Source organism: Parus major, chromosome 3 (genome assembly GCF_001522545.3).
Source record: "Parus major isolate Abel chromosome 3, Parus_major1.1, whole genome shotgun sequence".
In the NCBI taxonomy this organism is placed as follows: domain Eukaryota; kingdom Metazoa; phylum Chordata; class Aves; order Passeriformes; family Paridae; genus Parus; species Parus major.
Genome location: NC_031770.1, coordinates 20,219,775 through 20,236,522, shown reverse-complemented (window position 1 = coordinate 20,236,522; position 16,748 = coordinate 20,219,775). Strand labels below are relative to the sequence as shown.

The 16,748-nt window shown below is 37.0% G+C and overlaps 1 protein-coding gene across 2 annotated transcripts in view; it reads right to left on the bottom strand.

The window, feature by feature from the left end:
* The window catches only part of USH2A (usherin), a 368,965-nt gene that overhangs the window by 62,382 nt on the left and 289,835 nt on the right, over positions 1 to 16,748 (bottom strand). For both annotated transcript variants that reach the window (XM_033513296.1, XM_033513295.1), the window contains exons 51-57: positions 15,841 to 16,051; positions 14,828 to 15,025; positions 14,052 to 14,206; positions 12,051 to 12,249; positions 5,951 to 6,058; positions 5,211 to 5,394; positions 4,313 to 4,470 (exon numbers count right to left, since the gene is read on the bottom strand). In XM_033513296.1, the coding sequence (XP_033369187.1) occupies positions 4,313 to 4,470; positions 5,211 to 5,394; positions 5,951 to 6,058; positions 12,051 to 12,249; positions 14,052 to 14,206; positions 14,828 to 15,025; positions 15,841 to 16,051 (1,213 nt within the window). The remainder of the gene's footprint in view (positions 1 to 4,312; positions 4,471 to 5,210; positions 5,395 to 5,950; positions 6,059 to 12,050; positions 12,250 to 14,051; positions 14,207 to 14,827; positions 15,026 to 15,840; positions 16,052 to 16,748) is intronic.

Below are 16,748 nucleotides of genomic sequence, written 5' to 3'. Positions count from 1 at the left end.
CAATTTACCCTAAATGCAAATGGCAGTTTTGTTATTTGGTGTCAAAGTTACCATGAGCACAATGACAACCTGCCATAACACATTTTCATGTTCAGTAAAGAACAAGGATTTAGTTGGTTAATATTCCCAGCAATACTCTTTTTCATAATTTACAACAACTAGATGCTGATAGGTTATTTAACATTTATGAAGTTAAGATGTAATCAGAAAAACCCTGATTATCTTTACAAATAAAAAAGTTAAATTATTCCCCTTTTTTTTTCCTCTGCGACTTCATTTCACAGCAGGTGCACATTTTGCAATGGGACAAATCAATCAAATGAAACCCTGGTTTTCTGTGGGTATATTTGGATAACACTTAATGGACAATTCTGTGCAAAACTCTGCAAATTAGGTTTGACGGCTCTGTGTACTTCAAAACTAGGCTAGGTCAAAAATAGAATTTGCAGCACAAGATGCTTAAGATTGGGGGTAAAAAGCCACAGACTTACAGACTGGTCACTCAAAATCTTTGAAGTTAATTGCTGAAAAATTGTTTACTATGATGTGAAATCCAATCACAATTAAAGCAAAAGAGTTAAACTTTTTTATTTATAGGAAACAAGTACTGAAACAGGAACGTCATGTCTTTTAAAGTTATATTTTAATATTTAAATTCACAAAACAAAACAATCTATTTGGCTTCCTGAGATTAACTATTTACACTGTGCTTCAAATATCCAGATGTCTCAATCTGGTTGCATCAAGTATTCCCACCAAGACTCTGAAAACAGTAACAGCTGGAGATGCTGACTGTTTGCAAGATACAGAACTTCAGATATTGAGCTTGAAAAGCTTGTCCTACAGTGAGGTAGAGGAAACAATAATTTACTCAAAAAATATAAGAGAATGTGACATCGTCTTATCAGAAGTCCCTTTTGCTAGTCCACAAGAAACCAGGTTAGTTGGGGAAGCTGTGACAAATATGTGGTATTCAAATACCATGTTTGATCCCAAGAACAATAAAGTAAGAATCCAGACTTCACACAACTGTCATCCTAACTGATAAGCAAACCTAGAGGTGGACAGAGTGTTACAACATGATGAAGAAGAAAATATTTGAATCCAGATGATCATTAACATATGAAGCAGGTATCCTAGGAGCAGAGGACAGGATCCTATTTTGAGCATGTTCAGCTTTCAAGTTACCACCAGCAGCAACTGTAGACACCCCGAAGGATTATGTCCCCAGTGAGGAGCAGTGGGGCTGTCAATGAGCTGGAATGCAGGATGGCTACCTGCCTACCTATCAATAACATTTATGGGTACACCTTGGGGAAATTATGTGGTGGAGTTTTTTTTCCATTCAGCTCTTCCGCCTCTATCCATGGCAATAATGTTCCATAATAATTGTAACATATCCTTCCATAGCATATCATTGAAATTTACCCTACCTCTGAGGTCTGTGCACTGAGGCAATGCCACACAAGATAATGGAATACCTATTTCAGAAAATAAAGCCCTATTTTACACAGTGAGTGAGATGTGTCAAGTATTTTCTTCTGAATCCATCACTTAACCACTACTGAGCCACCTTGCTCTTTAGCTAAGTCAGGAGTTTTGAAATACTACATAACTACAAAGTCACAAGATTTAGATATATTACAGATGCTGAAACATTATAATTAAACCATCCAAAAGGAAAGTCTGCATAATATGATGTGTCCATAATTAATCCTGAGGGTGATTATTTGATCCAAATTTATTACAGCAGATAAGACAGAATGCCAAAGCAGCCCTGATATCCACAGACAGGAAGACACTATGAACAAGTACCTTCTCATCACAACTTTGTTAATTAAAAGCACTTTTTTCAGTCTATGTGATGACATCGAGTCTACCAGTGAAAAGAAAGTTTTGTTCAAGAGTGACTGCCAAGCCTGACAATCCTTATAAGTAAGGGTGCATTCTAAGTTTATAAGGAAAACGTATGTTGCCTCAATACAGCTTATTTTGAGACAAGGATTTATGCACAGAAAGGCAATAGATCAGAAAAAAATTAAAATAATTACTCTATGTACATAGACATAAATAAGGATAAGAAGCAGTAGACACTTTAGACTAATCCTACCAAGCTGGGGATGTATGTGGCCCCAGACACCTGTACCATAGGACATGTTAATGGGATCTACGCTATTCCAGAAGATCAGAACCTCCGGAATAAACCTCCACCTGCATCCCCTCCAATCTGAAGGAAAAAAAACCCCAACTCTAGAAGCGCAAAGGACTTCAGACTGAGCACAAAGCAGGATTATGAAGAGTCAGTTATTAGTTTCCTAGCTTCTGCATAGAACTATGTTTCTGCCCACAGGTTTTAGCAGCATTAGTAGCATTGTAGCTTTCGGTAACATTCAGTAACATTTCTCAGCTGTTATTACTCCCCATTCTTACAAGAACAGCTGGTGGCCCTGAAGTGCTATAATAAAAGGAACAGCAAAATCTTCTTTCCTGTCTTTTTCTTAACTAGGAAGAAAATTAACTCTGTTCTAGCTGAAACCAGGACAATACCCAACAGAATCACAGTATGAAAATCCCTTCTTTGTATTTAAAAACCTAAATAATTAGCCCCCCAAGAAGGCAGCAAAGAGGAAGGGTCTAAGTTATCAAATATCCATAGAAGTGAGATAAGTGTTAAAGGTGTGTCCCAGTATTTGGAAAGGACATGTTTTTTTCCCATCTGAGGAGAATGATTTCTACAGATGTGTGGATACATCAACCCTGCATCTGCTGCAGATCCATAATGTCCAGCCTCCTCCTCATCCCTCTGATTGTGAGGTTTCAGGAACACACAGACCTTTGCATAATCTTAATTGCAACATAACCAAATGTACTACGCAGAGCCTGGTCCTCCTTGCAGGGTTGTAACCTACTGTGAGTAACAGGAATTTAAGCAGCTGGAAAAGGTCTAGAACAAGGACAAGCTTTTCTGGGAAACACCCCACTCTTCACAGCCTATGCTATTCCAATACATTCTTATGTTTTAAATCTATTTATAATGTTGCTGAATACTTTGTACCTTAAATTATATTTATTATCAAAACTATAATATAGCATGAGTCACTTTCCAATAAAACCAACTGTAGATTATATGCCATTTGAATTCACCTGCCTTCTGCAGGGTTCTAAATCCTTTCAGGCAGTAGGGGGAAAAGTTTAATTTAAGATTTTAATCTTTTTCATATATTATAGCATTTCTATAATGGATTTTGTGCTCCTGAAAACTAAAAGATTGACAGCTCAGGGTATTATAGATTTATTAATCATTGCTTAAATGGGTAGGGTGAGCACTGCTAAGCACTACCACAAATACTTGCAATCCCAGTCTTGAAGGCAAAATACTTTTTCTAGGTGACTTTATTTTTAATGCCAATTGACCCTTGCTAAACAAGGATAGAACATCTCAAATAATTAGAAAAAGGAGATATTAAAAACTCCCATGAATTCATTGATAAAACGCATATGGCTGTTATTGCAATATGCAAACATCTGAAGTTTTTAACAGAACTGACAAAATTTTAGCTGAAAAAACCCAGTATCTATAAACTAGAAAACACCTTGTTGGAGATGAACTACACTAGACAAAAGATTGTTCATTACAAGGCTCTCATTGTCCCACAATAAATACAGCATATAATTTTTCTAACATCAGTAAAGTGCACCAGTCACTAAAACTATGATCTATATTGATGAAACATCGCATAGTTTCTCTTATAAAAAGATACTATAATTATTACTTGTTAGCCCAGCCTTATAGCAGGTAAAGGCCACCTGATCATGTTCAGGAGAAAAGTATCTAGAGGAAAAGTACTTCTGGGCCTTTGCTGATCCACCATACTGCAAGGTAACATATCCACATTGCACTAAGGTGCTCGGGCAAGTAAAATTTACTCAGTCAGGTCAAAGCTAGCACAGGCTCTCTGTCACATAACCTAAAAGGCTGTCAAGTTTCTCTGGTGATAACTCAGGTTAGTATGAACAGAACACTTATAATTTTTTTGGTTTTTTCATTAATATCTACCCTTAGTAATAGTTCACAACACCAAAACATGCAGGGTTTTGCTCACAATACCCATGTCAAGTATCTAGGTCAATATTATTAAAATAATATGTCTCTAGGACACAACAGCTTTAGATACTGGTTATTTAAATCACAAACACTAAAACCAAATATGAAGAATAAAAATATCAGAATGATTCAGCTGCCTACCTGGATATACTAATTTTTCAATCCTTTCATTTTGCTACAAAGTACTACATAGAAATACATTTTTACCTGGCACATCCCAAGCTAGAAATATAGAATATGCATCAATTACTGTGACATTATATGGGACATGAATTTTCTCTGGTGTTCCTACTGGTGTTTGTATAACATATTTATCACTAGTGTTGCTGCCGCCCCAAGTGCTGGCTTCCAGCTGGTAAACATATCTGCACAAACACAAAAAGATCAGTAGACACTGCAGTTAGAAGCTTTAGGCATATCAGTTACAGAACATTTCCATTTTCAGCAATTTAAAGTGACTACAATGAGTATTACAAATACTGCATTAGCAAAGATTTTCACATTTAAGTTTTCTTAATGTGAGAAAAGCAACTTAGAATAATAATTATCATAGAACCTTAGATACCAGAACTAAAATGCTAATACTAAATACCAATATTAAAATTCTAATTAGCTTACCTAAGCAAGAGAACTATTGACTCAAAAAGTGTCAAAACTAATTTCAGAATAACTTCTATAAAAATATCAGCAGTCACTTTTGAGCCTATTGCATATGTTCAATAAGCACAGGAACATTAGATACCATGTGCAGTGCTGTTTGTCATATAAAACCTGAAATTTTTCAGAGTATATTCCATGATGGAAAAATACCTACCATTGAGCTACCAACAAACAATCCAAGAAAAAAGAAAAAAAGATTTTTTTTATTTGAGTCAGAATGACCTGTTCTCAAAAACAAAACAAAAACCAGAAGTCCTTTGATTAAGGTCTTTCTAACATTTGAAAAACTCCTAAAAGTACTCTACCAATTTTCAGTAACAAAGTAATATTGTAAGAGAATTTTCTTTTGTTCACAATAATTTATATTTTGTACATTTCACTAACACAAGTACCTATGATTTTCGAGGCCTTTCACCTGTTATCAGAGCTCTTTAATATGCCTTACCTACTGTTAGGCTGCAGGTTAACATCTGTGAAATTCAGGTCTGTACTGCCACCCAGGAAAATCTGCTCTCCATCACGGAATAATCGATATTGAGTAATGAGTCCATTGGGTTTCTCTGGCTCACTCCAGTACATTTCCACTTCTGCTGAGCTGACTATGATATGATGGGGTTTTGGCCATACCCCTATTAAAATCAAAATGACACTAGTTTAATTTTATGACAGAAACTCCAAGGTGTTTTTACTTTTCCCATACTCATGATACTGTTTTCAGTAATGAAAACTGGTTTATGTAATGAAAACAAAAAATGTTGCCAGGGAGAATGACAGAATTTAACACACTTTCTGTATTTATCCTATAACAAATGCAACCAATTAGACAAGGTAAAGATTAATGGAGAATGAGGCCAAAGGCTGCAGCCTTTATATGCCCAGTAGTCTCTGCATATTAATTTGCGCTTTAAAAATTATTCATCTTCTAATTCTAACTTCATTAATGAAGTTAATGAACATAGAGATAAATTTGGGAAAATTTTCACAAAAAGCAAGTAGAAATGCAGTGCCAGGCAGTAAAGAGAATGTGGCAAGATACAAAAACTCCATGACAGATTCTCTTGTGTAAACTTCTACATGATAGTTTGATGGATGACAGTGGTGTTGGGCACCTTGTTAACCCGTCAGAAAATACAAGCCCACATGACCATCTCTTTGCAGTTCTGTAAGAATGACTTTCTCCCTTACCCTGAGGAGCAGCTTGTAAAGTTTGACCTGAAAGTGGTTGGCTGGAAGCACACCCAGCAGATGTACATGCAACAAGCACAAAGCTGTAATTAGTGTACGGCTGCAGACCTAGAAAGAGCAAACAGAGGTTAGGCTGAGATGTTGACATCAATCATTCCAAGAATTGTATCTCTGCATAGAAAGTTACTGGACTTTAACTTATAGCATTTTTTATTTTAGGCAAGCATAAAGTATTCTTACATTACACCTGAACAATACAGAAATGGTGATTTATCACTAATTTAGACATAAATCCTCTACTGATTTGAAAGACCCACCAAAACAATTCAGACTGAATGTCTGCCTATGCTGCGGTGGATCTATGGATATCCTTCATATATCTGAATCAACTTTAAACCAAAAAAATTTAGATGATACTTGCAGTGCAGAAAAACAGCTGTAAGTGCAGTTGCTTAGGGTTTTGGACTTGAAAAGCTGAATAGTCTGTAATGTTTTGAAAAAGTTATTACAAATACATTTGCAATAATAAGATAATAAAATACTCACTTGTACATGAAACCTTCTATTACATTACAAATAAGTCCAAGGATACTCCTGCCACCTTTCCAATTTCTATTTTTTTATTTTCCCTCTATTTTTTCCCCTATTTGATACACGACTTTACAATAAATGCTACAAAGCAGTTAGAAGCTGAAATGACAACCAAGCCCTCATTACAAGATATTCATTTTAGTTACTCATAATTTTTTTAATTTTTTTTTTTTTCTCAGCTCAAGCCTTCTATGGTAGACATCCTTGAATGAGATGAGAATATATTGCTTTGCCTTTTTGTTTGAAATTTTCAAATATCCTTGTGTTGTGTGTTGACGACTTCAGATTTGACATCAAATTGCCTGTGGCTTAAGAATTTGTTTTTAAGGATCCTCATAAAATTGCACTCATAATTTGGCTAAGATACTGAGCTTTTAGAATAGCCAACTCTGTGCACCCATTAAAGGCTTCTTGTAGTTAAATTGTTAAAGATGCACAGACCACCGTGAGATCACCTTAGAGCTCAGCTTGAGCTGCTGATCAGCCTTTCTCACACAGCACCCTACAGCCCACAACACAGCACCTTTGCTAAACTACTCTTTTGGATATTTCTCATAACTGATCTTTAAGATATCTCCAGGCATAAACACTGAAAAATCTCATGTTTTCAAGGACCCCCTTGTTAACACTTCAAAATACATTAAATAAAGGTTCTTGTTCCTGAATGTAAAGGATGTAAAAAGTACAACAAGAAGCAAATTATACACAAAATCTCTTTGAAAATATTAAAATTGCAAAACTAAACACTCAAAAACTAGGAAATCCCAGTGCCAGGACATTGAATAATAGAAACTGATCCTCCTTTGTTCACAGGCTTTGTGGCACAGTCCTTTCTAAAACGGTCTCCAACATGTGGTCTCTGTCCTGGTTGATTGTAATTTGAGACTTTTTCTTGTAGTGTCCACCCCTAGAGTGTAGAGATGCTTTACTAACACCAACCTGCTGAGCATTCCAAATGTCTTAAAACAGTATAAAAAAAAAATCCCCCCAACCCATTTAAAAACATATAAACTCTAAAAATTAAAGAGAATTATTTCTCTCTCAGAATCAAGATACCAACTCAAAGAGACTGTGAGAATCAAAAATCTCCTTAGAGCTGCTAGGAAGCCATTTGGGATGCCTGGCACGTGGCTGTCTGACTACCTGGTGTTACACAAAACTTTATATATCCAAGCACAACTGGTGCCTTCACCTGCAGATCTGAGAGCTCAGGACATTCAGGTCTCATGCAATGTCATGAAAATGAAGAGGATGTGGTTGTGACAAACTGAGAAAAGACTGAGATGTGCCTTCCTCAGTACCACAGCTTGAACAAATACGAAAGCCCTGGATGTCAGGCACTCCCCTTGGCAGCCCATGTCACCAGCCCCTCAGTGATCCACGTTTGGTCCCCCTGGGCTGGCACTGTCCCAGCTGTGTACCTCACTGTGCTCCACATCCTGATGTTCCTGCCTCCTTAAAAGGGAATGTAGCTCTGGGCAGAAGCAGAATTAAGCCCATCTACATTGAGACTCCCAGAAGGAATTAATCCACTAAACACAGCCAAAGCTGAGGCAGCAGTTCCCCATACAGGAGCTTCATTTTATTCCTCCCTGGAAGAGGCACAGATTGTGAACGGAATGAGGCAGTAACCCTATGAACAAATGACACTACTGCTGTGTAATGTAGATTGTTTCTGTGAAAGAGGCTGAATTAGGATTACACAGGTCAATTCATAGGTATTATACAGGTCAATTTTTAAGCATGCGGCTTTGTGGTCTTAACAGTGTACTTTTGATCTAGCTCCTGTGTCTAAATGGAATTATTTCAAGAACAACGCAATTCTGTGGCAACAAAACAGCCTGTGCAAGATCTTCGTTTATAAACAAATCCTTGCTTACACCCTGTACCAAGATATTTTAATTAAAATATCTTACAAACAAATAGAGTGAAAGAAGAAGCAGCAATTATGTAGGAAGGTAAAATACTGAATGGAAGACATGCAGGCTGCTTAACAAATTGAACAAGATGTGAAGGAGAGAAAATAAAGAGATGACTCAGAGGGACAGCCCTTGCTGTAACCTAATCATGAACTGGAAGAGAAGAAAAATCATCTGAACATTGTGTATAAAAGTAAGGAGGGAGAAAATGACAGTTGCAGACTAGAGAGAGGCAAAGGCATGGAGGAAAGCCAAGTATTTAACATTTCAGGATAGAAAAGATTACTGTGGCAACAAATTACTTGAATTCCCCTAAAGGGAGTCATGTTCACTTTTAAAGGAAACATGCATAATAAAGCAATACTCATTTACAACTACACTTTAAAGAGAAAAATGAGCATTAAAAAAAGAGCACATGGTTTCAGTAAATTTATTGGTGCAATTCTGATACCTGAAATTCTAGCCATATATGGAGCAGTCACAGGAGATTTTTATCTAGATTATTAAAGCTTTGTATTAGATGCCTTGTCTTATGCATGCTTTGGAAAACTCTGTGCAAACCTATGTATGTGACTGATAATAAAAATAACAAGCATGATAATCTTGAAATATAAGCTGCATTTTGCTTTTCTAATGTCTCTACTTGATAGCTCATTAGAGGACATTTCTCCCCTCCTTTTCTTTTTTGGTTTATTATTGTGGGGAATTTTTAATTTTTTTGTTTTGGTTTGGTTTGGTTTTTTTTGTCAACTTAAGCAGTCCATTATACTGTTGTAGTATCTGTCATTTGCCAAAAGGCTGTGGAACAGTGGGGATTTTTAAGAATGCATTATTCTATTAGCTGAATCAATTCCTCCTGAAACTGTCTCCAATTTGTGGGTATGGCTCCAGCAAGGTCAGTAATTAGTTCCCAGGATAACACTCCTGGGCCCCACCATGGGAGTTTTACTCAGGAGGATGTCAGATTGCTGACCACAGCCTCACACAATCCCTTGGCCCTCAAGAGTTTCCTTCAGATAAATATTATTAATGATTTGTGCTGCATATGGAGATAGACTTGACCAGTGATAATACTTTGGTATTTTTTCAGATTTCATTGCCCTGAAATGGAGAATATGTTCAGATGGAAGAATTTCAAATTATTCAGTCATAAAGTATTCATACTATTGTTTCTTTTACTAAAATAAATATTAATTATATTCCTTGGGTTTAGCCTAAAAATGATAGACCCTACAAATTGTTGATAAAGCCTCTTACTTGGGAACTTCAGTGTATTAAAAGGGGGGAGTTGATAAGAACCTTTTCTATAAACCCACCTGCTGCTGCTGCTGCTGAAGAGGGCACTCTTGGCTTTCTTTTACCAATCTCCTAATTATTTTCCTCATTCTTACCCTCTGCCTGGCCCCACTGCAAAGCATTAGCAGGCCCATTTGTAAAGTAGTAGTAACACAAAGTGAAACAATGCCATAACTGTCATCCAAATTGTTCTGTACAGGGTACTGGAAGTGTTCAGTAATAAATGATATAAAAAGGTCCTTTATTGACAAGCTGCCATGTGCTGTTTGCATTAGAGAATATGAGAAGATGATGGCTGCTGCCCCTAGGTCCCAGTGGCATTCAACTCAGTGAGATAGCAGAAAATGCTTCAGTTTGCTTAAAGCATTGATAACACCTCTAAATAATTAACTGAGGACTTCCTGTCTTCAATTACTTAATGCTTTTTTTAACATCTTGAGAGGATTATAAGCAATTTATGGATTTCACATGATGAGCACATTCACCGCTATTCCCACAAAGCATTTGTGGGATCATGTTTCCAAAGCTTTGATGTAATTAAAAATAAGCAGCAAGACAATGGTGCCGTGGCAAGGTGCTTGCCTTCATGTCTCCTATTTGCGAGACCCGAGATTCAAAGTCTCCACAAATACTAATGCTACAGCTTCATTAATGTTCAACTGTTGCTCAGGGAAAAGCAGGCAGTTTTGGAGGCAAAAAAAATAAAAAGAAAAAACAAGGATAATGGGAAAATCGAAACATACATCCACAGGGAATAAGACAAACAGTTCAAACATTTGAGATTATGTATGAAGTGAATTTGATTCTTTTATCACATTCTTTTAATTTAGAGAGCAATAATTACCCACATTGCTAAATCACTCTCATGAATTCCACATTATTACCCAAGGAAGCTCCTGCAGAAAACAGCAAAAGATTTGATTATGACTGTCAGGAGGAATGATCACTTATTCCTGGCTTAACATGGCTGCCCTGGACAGTGGCTTACAAGAACAGACACACAAAAGAAAAAAATATACTTGTTTCTCAGGAATTAATCTAATTTCTTCTCACTTCCAGCTGGTAAGTATTGTTGGCATTAAAATGGAGATATAACTGCCTTGGAGGAACATGAGAAATATTTTTCAATGGGTTTGATAAATCACTCCTTGTTGGAATGTTCCCTCTTTGAAGTGTAAACTTACAACAGCAATTCTAAAACATGTACCACCAACTCTGGCAAATATCTCATGTCCAGAAGCACTGAATATGGAGATAGGAGTAATACACCATTGATGAATTTCACACTTGAGCATGATATTGTCAAAGAGGGACAGCAAATCTTGCTCTTCTGTGAGTGACTACAGCAGAGACAAACTCTTTTAAAGCACTAAGGAATCCACCCTGATTCAGGACTCAGGCTCTAAGGGGTATTTGAGAGTGCCATCTATGCTCTAGAGGATTTTTGTGCCCTAAGTCAAATCCTGCTCTTTGGCTGGCTGTCATATATAGTGGCTGTAACATATGAATCTTGAAATTTCCTACTTGTGGGGCAAAAAAACTAGGGAAAAATTAATGCATTTGTGAGATATAAAAATTTAATGAGCAACCTGAGGTCAAAGAGTGAAAAAAAAAGATATCCCATTATGCTTATGTTCCTGCTCTGTGTTCAACAGCAGCACTTCTAAGTGGAATTTTGCCTCAGTGTAACATTCAAAAATAACTAAAAATTGAATATGTGAAAATAATATATTTGAGGTCTGAGCCAAACTTTCCCCCAAAATCCCTGGAATAAAGCTTCTTTCATCAAGTATTTAGAAAATGGCTATAAGCAATATATAATATTATAAACAGAATTAGGGATCTTTCCTATTTTGTCTTCCTTTCCTTTTATTATCTTGGACATAAAGTACTGGATCTTTCTCAATCCTACACCATTGCAACATTCACAACTGCATTACTGCACATCAATGATGTTAAAAGAGAGAGTTGAATCTGCATGAAGGGATGGCTGGCCTACACAGAATATCTAAGTCCTTGAGCACACTACATAGCATGCATCTTCAATCGAGCTGGATAGATTTATTTTAAAATTGTGAAATTAAATCTATTAATATTTTAACAAACAGCAGTTAGAAATGAAAGAGATTGGAAAAAAATAAATTTAAGATACATAAAGTCATGATAAAGCGTTCCAAACTGTGCACAGTACTGGGGATTTCAAAGTTACTGACAAGTGGAATTTTTAATATATTAATACTGTCTTATATCTTAAGGACAGAACATTAGCCTGTCAAAGAGCTCTGCCTCCTTACCTGACACTGTGTGCTGCATTCTGCCTGCAGCATCAATGTGTATAAGTCCTCTCCCCATTTGACTGATCTGGTATTCTCTGATGATCCCATTTGGTTTCTTGGGTGCAACCCAGCTTAAATGTAACGCTGTGGAGTTCAGAGCACTGACTTCTGGTGGCTGAACACTCTCAGGGACTCCTTGGACAGTGACTGCAACTACCTGAAGACATATGAATTAAACAGCAATTTAATGTAATAGTACACTAGATACCATGATCAATGAGAATGTCACTTTTGTTTTAAAATGTTGTTTGGGCTGGCATATCATTACCAAGGGGCTGGAGAAGTAGTTACTTTTTTCCTCCTTTTTCACAATGAAATCTGACCTTGAATACATTACATAAGTCCGTGTCTACAATTTATCACAACAGGTTCACCACGTTTTAGCAACAGTGTATGGCACAGGGTGAAACAACAAAAACTGTATTGCTTGAAAACTCTTGATAACTCTCTTCCATATGGTTTGTCAGTGTCTCTGCATTTTAACTGCCTGATTTCATATATTTTAAGCACCAGTAAACATGGGGCTAAGCCTCCATATATCCCATGCAATCTGAACTCTATTGTAGTTATCTACAACTCCATACTTGCGTAAGGAATCTAAAGATTCTGAAAGATAGGATAAGTTAGCACTTGTTAAGTTCTTTCTACAAAAAAAAAAAAAAAGGTAATTTTCTACTGACACATCACCACCATCAGCTACAGAAGAGGCATTTCCAAATTACATTGGTTTAATAAGTAAGTCAGACGGTTTTCTCTTTGAGAATCACTTTTCTTTTTCTGTTATTACCACCATAAAATATTTATATTATGCTGTAAATATAAAATGTGCCCTCTATAATATATTGTCTTAGTGCATTTGGTGGAATCAGTCCCCACTTCCAGACTCCAGTGTTTGCAACAGTAAATTCCTTAATTACAGCCAAGTGAAATAAGCAGGATTTATTATCAGGTCAGTGGTTGCAGCAACTGTGCCTACATAGTTTCCAGGCCACAGCTCTGTGTGCAGGCAGAGGACTATCCACCTATATTAATCCCTCTGCATCAGTGTTTTTTTTAATTTTAGACTTCTGGCTGAGATTTGCATGAATAAGAAAACATTAAAACACCTGCAATTAAAAAGAAAATTAAATCCCACAAATATTATAATTACAAAACAGTCATTACTCCCCACCTCTGCCCCACAGACCTTACCTTGTAGTCCCAGAAATTCATTTTCAAAGAGGCAAGAATAATATTGTGAAAAAGAGGTCACTTAAGAAATAGTTTTTGCAAATGATGAATAAGGCAGCTTCTTTGCAGAATAAAAACTAGAGCTGGTTAAATAATAATGTTGGTGAAAGGCATCTATGATTCAAAGTGATACAAGAGAAAATTAAACTGTGAGAAAGGGAGGTAATACATCCTGTTTGCTTAAAACTAAAGCTGAGGCAGGTTGCACACAAAGGGGCAGTAAAGCCTAAAGCAGGTGCAGAAATGGAAAGCCAGCAAAGAGTAATACAATGAAATGAAGCTTTTCCAGAAACGAAGAGTAAGAAGTTTGTTGAGCAAATTGATAGACTATAACTAAAGCAGATGATCTAAGAAATAGCATGGAAGAAGAGTCTATAAACCTCCTAGTGAGAAGCAAAAATTTAATTTCCAGGTTTCAAGAAAGTGCATTTTAATATTCCTTACTCTATTCTGCTGTGTACAGCTTTCTCTTTAACAAATATCAGTCCCTACAGTGCAATTCCAGCTTTGCCAAGACTGAGATACTGCTCTCTTCCTCCATTTGCATGTATCAACTTGGGGTTCCAAATATTCTCGTGTCAGTAGCTGAGTCTGAATCAGATTATTGGGTTTTTTCCCTTATCAATAATCAGTATATCTTCAAACTGCACATTTCCAAAAGCATTTCAATGTCATAACACTGGCTGATAAAATCCTGGCACCAGTTTCCATGAAGCCCACTTCACTAACCTTGCTGCTGTCCGTGCAACCAGCAACAGTGCAGGCTCGCAGCTGGTAGGAATACTCTTGGTATGGCTGGACACCACTGGTGTCTGTGAAGCTCATTTCTGTTCCTCTAAAATGCTCAATTCCATTTCGGAGGATGATGTAGTGAATAATAAGACCTATTGCAGAAAGGAAGTTTTCACTTTTGTTAGCTGAGGGATTCTGTGTGATGGGATAATAACTGACTCTACATACATTCAGTGAAATGACTCTACATACATTCACTGAAAACATTCAGTGAAATATCTGCATGACCACAGTAGCAGATAATCACTCTGATTAAATGCTAAATAGTAGTTACCAGCTACTTTCCTCAGCATATCCATCAGCATCAGAGTAGATCTCAGTTTTTAATGAGAGCTCTTCTGAGTTTCCTCACAGTTTGAAAATAATAAGCAAGATTTACTGAAATAAACATAAGCACCACCAGCCCTACCCCCAAAATCCCCAAATATTTTTTTTTTAGGATGACTGTCATTTTCTGATCATATTTGCACACTTCTTATGACAACTGTTCTCAAAAGACACATTTTGGTGCTTTGTAAAGACATACTAAATTATCTTCTGTGAAGAAAACTTTTACTTGCAATGAAAATTATAGTTACCTAGAACAAAACCTTCCTGCAGAGTTTAGGAATATGTGTATTTCAGTGACAGGGGTTAATTAAGATATGTTTTATGATTTTGGAATACTGTCACTGGAATGATAGAAAAAACACTTTAAAAAAATGTATCAATACCATTTGGTTGAAGTGGTTCCTCCCAGTTCAGAAGTATCATGTCTTCCCGATTATCTACTTTGGTCCATTTCGGTGGGCTTACACCCTGTGGCACATCTTGCTTGGTGACAGCTCTGCTAATTTCACTGAAACCTCTTCCATAGCTGTTCCAAGCAGCCACCCTGTACTCATATGTGACAAAAGGTTCGAGGTTCATATCTAGAAAAATAAAATTACATATGGATCATCTCAGTCTTATCAAATACAAAGTAACTTTTTGTTTCCTACATCTACAGATAGAAATGGATGTTATTCTTTAGACAGGGTCATTACTTTCATCAATATTTTGAAAGCAGGTTTATACATTAGGTACTCACTGAATTTCGCTCATTGCATATCTGTGAGGCCTCTGCCCCAGTTCAAAGATTACTTCTTAAAAGAATTCTGCTTCACTACAATTCATAGAATGGCATGGTTTGGAAGCAACCTTAAAGACCATCTAGTTCCACCCCCTCTACCATGGGCAGAGACATCTTCCACTAGCCCAGGTTGCTCAAAACCCCATCCAGCCTGGCCTTGAGCGATTCCAGAGATGGAGCAACCACAACTTCTCTGGGCAACCTGTTCCAATGCCTCACCACCCTCACAGAAAAGATTTTCCTCTTAATATATCATCTTAACCTGCCTTCTTTTAGTTCAAAGTCATTCACCCTTGTCTTATCACTACCTGCCTTTGTAAAACGTCTTTTTCAAACTCCCTAGAAGATCCCCCTTAGGTACTGGAAGGTGCTATAAGGTCCCCCTGAAACCTTCTCTTCTCCAGGCTGAACAACTGCAGGCGTCTCAGCCTGTCTGCACAGGAGAGGTGCTCTACCCTCTGAGCATCTTCATGGCCTCCTCTGGGCTTGCTCTAGAAGACCCTTCACATTTCCTCATATTTAATTAGGGTATGTGATACCATTCAGACCATCTTTTTCCCCAGAGCAAATTAACTATACTAGCAAATCACCAGTCTGGTCTGCCACTTTCCTTACCTGTAAATGAATACTGTGTTGGACCTCCTGTGTAGACAGTCTCCTCTGTTGCTGGACACACACCTGCTTCTACCTCTGTTTCAGCAGCACTCTGTGAACCTATTATCCATGCACAGATATTTTCCTTAGGATCAAAGTCACACTTTCCACAATGTGCCATTTCCTCCTTAGATAAAGGGCAAAGGACATTAGCCTTGCATTCTTCTTTTACCTAAGGAATACACAGGGAAATTTAAATAGACTTCCTGGATTTTCCTTTCTATATAAAAGCTTCCATTAGTATTTATCTGTCTTTATACAACACAAAAACCACACCACCACCTTGAGTACACTGATATTTCTAGCATATGGGAGACCCTTTCAGCATTTGGACTGTCTTTGATCATTAATGCTTTTTTAATTCTTTCTAATAGAAACAGATTTTATTTTGTTAGGGTCCTTGGATGAAAGCATCACAAATTTTAATTACTGGAAGCACAAATAGCTGGATTTGTTGAAAACAGAAGAGTCTAGAATCAATGAGAACAGGATTTTATCCAAGAATTTGAACATTCCGTTCCTGCACCAATATCCTGTGGCAAATCAGTAGCAAATTCCCAGCCTCTCACACAGCTTGCCAAGTACACAAGAGGGCTCTGTGCAAGTCCTTGGCAGCTTTTAAGGCTGAGAACTCTATCCATGGGCTATATAAATCATGTCTTCTGCCACATCACTCCTAAACAGAAGCTTTGCTGCAATAAGAGGACCTCTGCAAACATAAATATATAAGATTTAACCCATAAAGAACAATTTCCAGAAATATACACTGAACATCCACAACTTTCCATTAAAATTCATGAAATAATATTTTTGCCAAACCATAAGCTAGAGAGCAGTAATTCTCATAAAATATAGGTTGCTGCAGAAAG